The sequence below is a fragment of the Numenius arquata genome, chromosome Z (assembly GCF_964106895.1).
Source record: "Numenius arquata chromosome Z, bNumArq3.hap1.1, whole genome shotgun sequence".
Lineage (NCBI taxonomy): Eukaryota > Metazoa > Chordata > Aves > Charadriiformes > Scolopacidae > Numenius > Numenius arquata.
In genome coordinates this window covers 77523933-77536216 of record NC_133616.1, presented here as the reverse complement: position 1 = coordinate 77536216, position 12284 = coordinate 77523933, and the positions used below count along the sequence as shown (strand labels likewise).

General features: G+C 37.3%; 1 protein-coding gene across 1 annotated transcript in view; it reads right to left on the bottom strand.

Annotated features, from left to right (window-relative positions):
- MSH3 (mutS homolog 3) overlaps positions 1-12284 on the bottom strand; it is a 117790-nt gene that overhangs the window by 29848 nt on the left and 75658 nt on the right. Inside the window, exons 15-19 of the mRNA XM_074165799.1 lie at positions 11088-11256; positions 7639-7703; positions 6230-6346; positions 4208-4315; positions 855-969 (exon numbers count right to left, since the gene is read on the bottom strand). Of these exons, the coding sequence (XP_074021900.1) occupies positions 855-969; positions 4208-4315; positions 6230-6346; positions 7639-7703; positions 11088-11256 (574 nt within the window). The remainder of the gene's footprint in view (positions 1-854; positions 970-4207; positions 4316-6229; positions 6347-7638; positions 7704-11087; positions 11257-12284) is intronic.

Below are 12284 nucleotides of genomic sequence, written 5' to 3'. Positions count from 1 at the left end.
ATATTTATGACAATTTTAGGTAATTTAGGTTATACAACTTAGATAACATTGCACAGAAAATGTTAAGAAGTAGCCCTCCTATTTCTTTGACCTACTAACAATAACAAGCAAGTAATAGGCTTAGTATTTCTCAACATCATTCTCTATTGCAGAAACAATGGCCAGAGGGAGACTTGTGGGTAACATACAGCCTGCAAGCTACACCTTGCCGGGAGGGATCTTTATTGTATGTTAATGTGAAAGGCTTCTTATAACTAATGTGCAGTCTACAGAGTATGTACTTAATACTACGAAGTGAAGAGTCAGAGCTCCAAGTCTGCTTTGTCAGCTTAAGAAAAGCTGTATGAAATTAGTACTTGCAGAAAGAAAGAAAACCACATAGTAGAGAAATATCTAAAAAAAATAAATATCGAGCTATCTTATTTGGAAAACTGAGCCTGTGACATGTTACACAGAAATGTAAATGGTTGCTATTTTGCATATTAAAATATTTTGTATATTAAAAAGCTTCACAATTTGAGATAAAGTTATTACAAAACGCAGACTCCTGATGATGATGCTGTTAAAAAAAACCTGTAATTATTTGTTTTTCAAAAATAACCACTTAAAACGTTCGTTTTCCTAATTTTGAAATCACCTTTCTTGCCTTTATGCCATTTAGACTAACAAGGTTGTAAAGAGACCATCTAGCTGCAAGATACCAGAAAGATGACAAAACAGATGTGGTCACATCTAGCAGTATCTCTCTGAAATGTAACTAAGTATGACAGTTGTATAACTTCCTGGCTAACAAGCAAATCCCAGATTCCTTCCCTTGAATGATCCTGGAGCTCAAACAGTATCTCAGTACTTACTGAAAGGTTAGTCGTATTTGGAACATACTGATCCTGTTCTCCCAGTAGTACATCAATCACAGGGTGCCTCCCATTTTTTATAATTATTTCTCGCTGATTATCTTGCACAGTCGGTCTGCAAAAAGGAAGAGACATAAATTTCAGTGTTTATTGTAACTGATTATTTAGAAATCCTGTAACTACAGTCTGTAGGAGAGTCACCTATGACGCAGATTTTTGTGAAAAAAAAAACTGAAATGACAAAAAAGAATTATTGCTATCAAATAGTTCAAAAAACTTATTTGGTTTCATTCAGTTATAAAAAATATTAGCAGATTGGATAAAGAAATTTTAGAGTATTTTCTTCTTTTTTTATTACCTTGGGAATGTTCTTCAGTCATTTATGTGAATTCTAAAGAACTGTTAAGAACTACAAAGTGAATGAGCAATAGCAAAACCCCCAAACTGGAGGACAGTCTGCCTTCTCCCCACCACTGCACCAGCTTCTGCGAAGTGCCACCTTTTGCAGATCACATTCTCAGAATGATCTTGCTGATGAACTTGTCCAGCCTGTTACTGCATTAAGTCACAACTGGAGCGTGGGGAGTAAAGAAAACTATCCAACTACTTATATTATGACCGACAACACATTAAACAATACAAATCAAAGACTACAGTATAACAGAGCTTTAACTCTCCTATAAACTTTAGCACCTCTCATAACCTGACAGCAACTCCCAAACATACACAAGAGTCATCAATTAATAACTGTCTATAGAAAGAGCTTACTAAGTTCAAACACTGATATGACAGTACCTTTTTAGAAATTAATATGCAAACCAGATCAATACTACTTACTTTTTTTACAACTATGTAAAAAGAAGTTTTGTCTCAAATGGTTCCACCATGGCTACAAATTTGCCTACATGTCTACTACTTATAACATGTCTAATTCTACGTTACGTATCTCCATGTCTGAAAAGCTCTGTCTCCAAGAGCTGTGTGTTCTTCACAAGACAAAAAAATGCAAAAGAAGCATGTTCCATTCAATTATGACTGATTTCTTTTTGTTCTCTGCAACCTAGTTTTACTTTTTCATAGTAAACTGAAGTGCAGCATTCAATGGAGAGGTAAACGCGGTTTAATGTCTCAGCAACATTTTGCTACACTAGGAGGACAACCACTCTGAAATAAGAGCAGTAACTCAGGAAAGTGGCAGCAGCTGAAAAAAAGAGAATACTGGAATAAAGCCACAGAATTTTTTGACTGGAAATTAACTAACAATTTGGGTGGACTTTTTAGAGGGAAGACAAGATGTGGGGAGTGTGATTTTTCTTGGGTTGAAAAACGATGATGCAATTTGAAAGGAAAATGGAGATAAAATAAATGGCATATTCGGAACACAAAACAATGGGGAAAGAGGTGCAAGCTGATAATGGTGTGGCTTTTTTAGCAAAAAGGTATTTCCAGCAGTTGTATAGCTGAGATGAAATGAATACAGACAGAGTCTTATGCCTTGGGGACAAAGAAATGAAATTCCACTCTCCATTTGTGGGATGGGTAAGTTGTCTGGAGCTGTAATGTGATGGTCTGAAAAAGGGAGGAGCACATATCTAGAAGCACTTCCTCCTAAACCTGTTCACTTTGAATTCAAGAGATGGAGATGACAGCTAAATGATCCATTTGCCATTTTATAATTCTGCCCTCGTTTTTGGAAATAATTCCATTTTTTTAACTGCTCAAGCCTCCTTCCAAGTAACTGTGAGACAGGATGTGGTTTCAGGATGCCATGAGACTTGCTGATTGCCTATCATGCAGGGCCTCAGCCTCCTCAGGGAAGGTCTTCCCTGCCCTGTGTTTCCACAATCAGACAATCGTGTCATGCAGTACGATGGCAGGGGTGGGGGGTGAGGAAAAAAAGATAAATTGCTCTGGAATGCCTAACGTCCTTTAGTCATGTACTACCTTTCCAACACCATTCCTTAAACAAATTCACAGTCTGCATTGTGGATACTCAAACATCAGATGATGATCTCTGGGCTACCTAGACCATCATATTTAGGTATCTAACTTTGCTGCCTGAGAGCCCTGATGTTGTACATTGTCCGTGTAAAAGAACGAGCCTTCCAACACAGGAATACCAAGATGCCTCAGAACTGTAAGAGGTGCTCACCTCTCTCCAACAACTGCGTGGATCACCTGTGCTCCTGACTTCACAACTTGTTTACGTGCCTCAGGTAGGGTGATATGAAACAACCCTCACTTAATCAAAACACATTTCTCTGAAATACTTAACTGTGAAAGTCCCCTCTTTCCTTCAGTAGCCCTCCAAAATTAATTATTGACACCTTCCCTGCAGCTGAAGTTTCACTGAGAAGCCTTCTTCCTGCCAGTTTATAAGTGCTAAGCCACTCTTTAAAAGTCAGTGAATTATTTAAACTCTGCACATTGAATTAATCAGATTTCAGTTTGTTTTCTCATCTGAGTATACAGAAATAAGTGAGCAATTACTTTCAAAAAGATTTTGATAGAGGCACACAAGATCCCAAGAGTCCAGAAGTGATCAATATTCTCTTTAATGCTGTATAAAAGCAGAAGCATATGTACGTTGATACAAATCATGTATTAAATGTATGTGGATGAAGGGAAATAACTAGTATTTAGACTGACCATCTCTGTGTGGGTACAAGAGATGTGAACTCGTGAAGGGGAGGCAGACCTGAGCTGCAGAGTACACAGGCTCAGAAGCCAGCTCTGGACCAACCTCGGGGGAAGCAGGACTTGAGAGTTCATGTCTCCCCTCTGCAGAGAGCAGGGGCGACAGCCTCGACACCAGCAGAGTCCCAGGCTGCAGTGCCCACTGTGCATGCGTGGGTCTTGGGCAGAAGGAGGTGCACAGCTCACCAGATCTAACGCATGACCCTAGGGGAGGCATCATCACTGCTTTGGAAACTGGCGCTAATATTTACTTATCATTTACCTGAAATACATCTCTGAAACATACCTTATACACGTTAGAATCATAGGTATTAGAAAGACATTATACATTCAGACCTTGCTGTGAAAAAAACCTGAAAGCCAGGAGAAAATAATTTCCATGCGAAGTCCAACATATATTTATATATATGTGAGATATCATCTACTAGACTCAGGTCAAACAAAAGATAGACAAACATAAGATGTCCACTTTGAACTGAAATGTTTATAGAACAACATTAAGCCCGTAAGTGCTGCTTTGCAAAATCAGATTAAGTTAAAACTACTGCAAACAATTTTAATAATACATTTTATTGCAGTACACATATTAAATCCAAATTTATTTTAAATACTCTAATTCCCTATAAAATCCTAAATAAAAATTAAAAATTGATTACCTGCAGTAGTCTCCTTGTTTAGCCACCTGGGCCAATGAGAACAGGCAGTCGATAGTTGCTAGGTGACCAATCGCTTTAGACACAGGGTGATAATGTTCACTAAAATGGCTATACCAAAATAGGGAAAAATAACAGGAGGAAGAAAAGAGAAAAAAATAATTTCATTCAGATACAAATGTACTGTCAAAATATACCCCATGGATGCTTCTCACAGGGCTCCTATGGTCTTTAAATTACTCTGAATTCCAATCTCCCAGCAGTGTATTAACTTACAATATGAGGACAAAATCTTAATCAAGACGGACTTCATGCTCCCACTGTAACAGTGAATTATTTTTAAGCACAAAAAAGCAGGCAAAATGAAATTCATTAGATACCACACAAAGGGTCTGCAGTTGATCCCTGCTGCCTAAATGAAGTCTATAAAAATGCCATTGTTTATCACAGTGGCAACTGAATCCCAACTGCCAATTCACTTCAACCATACGTTACAGTCAAAAAAAATGAAGTGCCTGAACATAGGAGTTGTCTAAAATTTCAATAAAATATGGTACCTAGAACAGAAAATTCAATAATTCATTTTCCATTTATGGTATTGCTTCCCCCAGTACAATAATGAAGTTACCAGAACACAGTTTTCAGTAGAGTTTATTCTCTTAGTCCTCAAGAATTTCTTTTTTCCCTCTCCTAGTCTCAAAGAGACAACATGGAATATAAAAGCAGTAGGGCAGCAAAATTTAATAAATAAATAAATAAATGGAGGGGTGGGGAAGACGTGCATTTTCCTACACATAAGGTCTTTCCTTGTTGTATGCTGCTGTCATATAACACTACTGAAAACAGCAAAGTGAACATGAAAAGCATCAGATCTAAATGAAGAAAGGTTAATTAGGTCTACTCAAACTTACATGGCTAATACAGTGACAAAAAATTATTTAACAGAACTATTTTAACAGTATTGCAAAGGCAACACATCTGGAGAAGAGTGAGTTGAAATGTTTTCTAGTTTCTACCAAATTTACAGAATTGCTGGGTTCCTACTAGGAAGCAAACCTTGGCATCAGTTATGTCCAGTGAGGCAACTTCACAAGGAACTTGTTAAGTTTTTGCAGCAGGGAAAAAAGCACAAGTGAAATTGAGCCAATTATCATTGCATGACACGAGGAACAATTTCAGTGGGTCTGTAATACATGGAAGTAAAAAAAAATAACTGATAACCAGACACCTGAAAAATCAAAGGTATTCAGAGGTCTCAGAAGTATTTTTTAAACTCCCATTTTAAACTCCCTTTGGTTAAACAGTCAAATAACTGCATTCGAAACTCTGAGACAAATGGATCTTCAGTGCCAGTTGTGAGGGACAATAACACTCCTACTACTTTCTAGCAAACAGAGTCTCAGTCAGTCACAGGGTTAGCATACAGAAAATAGGGCTATGGAGAATTGCACTCACCCAAGCTACTGCTGCCCAAACACCCCAAACATTCCCAACTCAAAACCTGTAAGTAACTCTGCAACTGTACTTAATTCGTTATGTTTTTTTTAGTAATGGCACACTTAACAGTGAAGCCATTATCTACTTCAGTTAATATTAAAAGTGAATTCGGCTAGCTTGTATAATAAATTCTTTTTTCACCTCACATTGTACTTCAATAATTAAACTACTAGATTCAGTTTCACTCATCTACACTCAGTCACAGTTTTAGGTTCTCAATGCTGTGATATTAGTTTTCAAATTTTGAGAGCCACTTTATGTATATAAGAGTGTATTTTCATCAGAATTTTAAAATTTAGAGACATCACTACTGGTCTCAGGACTCAGTCTGCGAAGGTCTTGCCTTCCAACGCTTTGAATTGAAGTACAGTATTTTAATTGACTACCTAAAGTTGTGGCAACGTAACTGAATTATCAACTCTTTTGTCGCCCTAAGATAAGCATCTTTTTTGTTATATTCTTATAGCAAAAAAAAAAAACAAAACAAACCCAACAATGATGAAAACTAACTCTATTTTGTAAACTCACTCTAAAAAATTTAGCCATTCAGCACTGCAGTCAAGGACTAGCTGCTCCCGGAGCTGATTCAGATGTTTGTAATTTTCTATAATAAAAGGAGAGTGGAAACGGCTGACAGCTTTTGTGCTGGAAGACAGAGAAAAGCCAAATAGGAAATCAAGGTTACCAAGCAATCAGTTACACCATCTACATGCAAAACTGGACAAGTCTTCTTACTCTCTGTGAGCATTGAAAATGGATGTTAAAAAAAGTGTTCTTTTATTGTTGTACCAAACTGTATTGATTCCAGTGATCTTTATTGTAAATAAAGTGATTGGTTACTGCACCACTGCACATTCAGAAGCTTTTAAAATGTTTTTCATAAGGTAGCACATATTGCTGAAGCTTATATATTTCACACAATTCTGTTCAGCAATAAACTGCACAAATGGATGACTTCTCTGTGACTATATACAATGAACTCCAAGAAAAAAAATTCCCTTTAAAGAGGAAAACTCCATGACAAGCCTGAAATAAACTTCATAAATACAGACTGTCTTCCATGGATTCTAGTTTCCATTTAGGGCACTTGCTATTTATTTATGTATTTTCATTAAGGACTCACTTTGGCATTCCCAGGCATTCTTTTACAAAATCCAGATTAGCTGTAGTATGTTCTTCACCATCATAATTCTGTCTAATCTGTGCACTTTTAATACTGAATTCTTGCATAAGTGAACAGAACATGACTTTAGAGTTCACTGTGATTATGCCTATTTCTGGTGTGAGATGTCTGTGCTCACACATTGTAACATTACGGTATGCAACCTGTTTAAATAATAAAACAAATGATTAAAAAGGAAAAACCCAACTATGTAATTCAGTCCATCTCTGTTTCACCTACTGGAAAAAGTATCCAGAACTATCTAAAATCATGCTTACATAACACAAAGTATCAAAGCAAGCAAAGCTTGCTGTATGAATAAGTAAAAGGACATTTTAAATACACTAAGTTTACTGAAATGCCCAGATATTTGCACAGCTACTTTACCTTTCTGAATAAAGTAAGAACAATCAAAATTTTATGAAATATTTGTATCCACACACTATAGCACAACTGAATCAAGACCATAGTTTTGATACCAGTACATGTACTTCACAAGATTAAGCAAGTAATATTGTGCACTAAGGATCTACCATGTAAAAAAGAAAGTTTTAAGAACTCCATTTTTTTTGTTTGGTTTTGTTTGCTTTTAAGTAAAACTTATACTGGCAGTAAATTAACATAACAATTTTGGTAAATTGGTTTAAATAAACCAAAAAACAACAGACACACACATGGAACAATGAAAATGTGTATGCAATTAATTGTAACACTAAAATACCACATTTTTTTTTTATACATTACAATAGAACAAACTTCAAAACATTTTACCTACCTACTAATCATAACCCAGTCAGATGGCACAGATGATTTATGGGAATTCTTAACTTCTATCAGAAACTAAAACAAAACAGAAATGCCATATTACATATTATGGGAAGTTAAAGACTCCAGAACCACAGTCATCATATATCAAGAAATCTGTATGCATCAGAGGAAAACCATGTTCAGCCTGAAGAGACTAAGCAGACCAGAAGCTAACGTTCTTTTTCCCCCGCAGAAGCGAGGGTTACGATATACAGATTTTCTGCCAAAAAAGCGACTCCTATCCTGAGCTGTCCTTGTGCCCTATCATGTTGCTGCCCCATCTCTGCCACTCTGTTCTTCCACTAACATGCTCTCCTCACCTCTCTTATCAAGCCAAAACCAGACTAAAGCTAGTAAATCTTGCTTACCTGATCCTGACCAAGCCTTGTAGAGAATTCAGCACTTACATGGACTCTACACTACATGCTACCTGTGTTGAGGCTACTCCTTATCAGTGAGATGTGCCTTCCTGCCTAGGGATCAGTGATTCATGCTAAGCCAGAGCTACCTAAAACATTTCAGAGACGAGCTCAAAATCTCAAATGCTAGCACTCTATCTACAGTACCTTGCTTCAAGTTTCGATCAACTTGGGGTCAGAAAGGGAAGGAACAGGGGAAACCAGCAGTAATAGCAAGAGAGTCGCTCAGTGCAGTGAAATTTACACGATGTTTATTGCAGTATTTTATATGATTCATGTTGGTTATCTTTATAACACCAGCCTGAGGTCCTAGATGTCAAAGAATTGAGGCATTCTCAAATAAAAGAATTCAGCTGGAAAATGAATTTCTAGCGGAGATTAGATTAACCCAGAATCTGATCACCTTTACAGAAAACCACAAGACTCCCATCAGACCAAGCTTTTTCATTACAGCTAGTATGATTTAGATAAAACCTTCCACACCTCACCAGAACAGTCAGCAATCACCCTCAAGCACAAACAAGAAGAATAATCCTAACATGAGCACAAGACTCCAGCAAGGACATAGTGCACTAGTTCTTAATTTACCTAAGAGACCTCAAAAATATTTGGTACCTGAACTCTGAAATTGCGTAATATGCATGAGACAGTTGCTGATGTACTGGTATTATGGTTTTTATCTGAATCTCATCTCAAAACAATTAAATAAGCTGTGTTTACAAAAGGAAGACAGAAAAATAACACCACATTTGTGTCTATGCTAGATGACTAAGTGAACTCAAAACAGTCTGAATTAACACAGCCAGTTCAATTGCCTGGTTTGTTTGCATGGCTAGTGAGAAACAAGCAGGGAGGTTGCAATTTTCTTCAAAACAACAAAAGCATTTGCTTTTTCATTCTTTAATTCTTTGCCCTATTAGATAAATAACTACAGAATTAAATAAACTGGGCCCAAAGCACTGCTTATGCCATGCAGGAAGCAAACATCTGCCAAATGTAGTAATTTCTCTCTAAATCCTGCCTGAAACAAATAACAATGCTATCACTATCTGGACAGCTTTCTGTCCTGTTTAGTGCGAATTACATTAGCAGTACAAACAACAAATACGATAGATACGGGTGTAACCTCATATTTTGGAAAAGGCGTGTGTCAACTGGTTCTTCATCAGAACCCTAAGAAGAGCTTAAGAAACAGAAGTTAATAAACTGTGGGCTGACTGAAAATCAAACCATGTATTCGTCATCATGGGTTTGGGGGCACACATGAAGGAGCAAGAAGTTTGATTTTTTTTTTTTTGTATTATTATTTTTTTCCTCTCCAAGAACGCTTGTTGTCTGAACAGATGTTCAGAGTGGGGAGATACACAGAAAAAGTTTCCTGGCAGCTTCTCTCTCTTCCAGAACTAGCAAACAATAAACCTGCATTTGCCCAGATCTGTTACAAAGAAGTGTTTGAATACTACATATATCAGAGTGCTACAACAACATAAGAAGAATATACTGTACCGATCTGAGGAAGAAAGAGCTGAACTCAGAGAGACTCTTACTGTGCTTATGCTCTGCTCCTCCCTTACAAGCCCCCTTCTGTTACATCCATTCCTTTAGTGTCTTTCCCTTCCTCCCTGAGCATCTTCTCTAATCCTTCCTCTACGGCCTCTTTGGATGTCTCTGAAACACTCCTACCAGATGTAATTAAATAACAGATATCCATAGCCTCTGCAGCTCCTTTCATGAATTTACCAAGATTGCTCTTTGTCTGCAACAGTTTCTGAGCTGTCCCCTGCTACAAAGGCCTCCTTCTCTTACACGTATGCACGGTAACTGGTGCTTTCTGAAACTCCCCTGTCCAGTTCACATCTGACTGCTTCCTCAGATGCTCTCCTCTCTTTGATTTTCCCCTTTCCTTCACACGCATATCACCATCCACCTCTTAAACCAGCCTCTCTGAAACTTTTCAAATCCCGGCTCTTTCCTTCCTCACACAATACTCAAACAGATTCTTCCATGTTTCTTCTTGGACTTCAACATCCATGCTGACAGCTCACACAACTCTTTAGCCACACGTTTCCTCTTCTCAACCTCACCATCAAAAGAAATATCCACCTGAGCTCTTTATCAAATGGTGCTCTCTCTCTGATTCATCCCTTTACACATTCTCTCTCACTTTCAGCATTGCCTGTCTGCTCCCTGCTGTGTCTCTTGGGCCTTTCTTCCTAGGTCCTCAATGTGATGGGGGGCTGCTTCCACCTCCTTCCCTCCCCGTTCTCACTGATTCATCTCTTTTACTCCCAACTCTCATTCAGTTTCTTAACTCCTTTCATTTCCCAATTTTCTGTGGAGTTTTCCCCAGCCTCCCTACTCTCAGTTCCCAACCTCACTGCTCCTTCGAGTTACCCACAAAATCCGGCAGGATCTGTTTTTTTTTTTTTTTTTTTTTTTTTTTTGCACCGAACTCAGTTTGCTGGAGCACAGCCTGCCCACACTTGCACAGCTTCTAGCAAACAAAAGCTTCAGTCTGCAACAACCGTTTCTAAGAATTAAAAGTAAAATAACATTTATCATTCTCTAATACTGTTCCTCTTCTCTCCCATCTTTCAAATTACAGTCTTAATCATTACTTACAAATCATTTTACCATTCTTCAAATTAACCTAATGCTGTGCTTCCTGGTTCTCTGAGAATATTTCAGCACTTAATAGCCACATAATTAACCTTGGAAGTATGCAAGTATTTTTACATACACAGAAAAGCAAAGCATTACTGAACCAAATTCAACTGCACTAAAGTGTTTTTATTATTTAAATCACTAATGTAATTGACTTAACAAATAAAAAAGTGACACTGTCACAAAACTGTTCTTTAAAGTTGTACAAAAGATTATAGTCAAATGACCTCATCAAATATTATACTAAATGAAGAGAGTTCTAGCTAAGCCTAACTTTTAAGCTATTTTTTAGACAAGCAAAGGGTACAGTCATACATAACAGATAGCGTATTACCTCTTGACCAGAAACTGTAACATACTCTGCAGAAGGATTCTTAATTTGTTTACGAATGTCCGGCAGATGCAATTGGATTTTAGAAAGCACATCCAGGATCTCTTCCTTTTTCTTTCTGATGACAGGAAAGTCTGTAAGGTCCTTGAACAATTGAGTTTTATCTCCAGTCCTATCCATAAGAAGCACAAGATAAAATAACAGTGAACCCAAAGATATGTTCCATGATTCTACTGGCTGCATCCATATTTTAATTTCTCTAATTTGCTTCTCTAATTTGTTTGTTTCTCTAATTTGTTTTAATGCTAGCTTTATTCCCCTCTAAATACATCTTTTCTGTTACTTGGTCATAGTACAGCACACATACCAAAAGCTGCCACATGCACTATATAAAGGAACTTTGCATATGAAACCTAAAAGGCTACACAAAGATAGCACCCCCCCCCCGCCCAAGTATTCAAAACCAATCTATTATTGTTTTTTTCCTACTCTATCACACTATGCTCTTTCTTCTACATCAAGCCCTGCTGAGTCGTGGGTTTTTTGTTGTCTCCGAAAGTGCATCCTGCAGCTTTCTGTTTGGTCCCCCTCGGTCGAGCAGAGCAAGAAAAGGAAGCACAAGAAAGATCATTCTATTCTGTCTCAAGCCATAATTTTGGAACGCAATTGCTGGAGCACCCCCAAGTGCCAACAACATCTTTATCATGATTAAATGCGAAGCTCTAGATAATTTCTGCACAATATGAACACAGATTTTTGACATATTTATAATTTGGCCAAATTTGGGCATTTTCACGAGGATTGCAAAGAAAAATCCCCCCCTCAATCCTTCATCAAAGCAGAATGTCATCAGGAGTTCTTCAGAGTAGCTTCCTTCTTTTCTCAAGAAAAGATTAACCAGAGCATTTTTTAATACATGCAAAACAATGCTCTTTTCTAGTCTCAATGTCAGAAAATGACAGAATTGTTTTGGCTGCACTATCTCAGCTCAGGATTGAAACCTGAAACAGACAATGCAATTCAAATGTTTTAAATTGGGAAGCGGAACAAGTTATTAAAAATATAGTTGCCATCAAAAATAAAAAAAAAATTAACTTACCTTAATAAGTATTGGGCAAACACTAGAAAGTAGTGCACCCAGCCCTAAGTTAATTGAAATATACATTTGTACTTTAGAGCAAATACAAAACTGTACCAGTT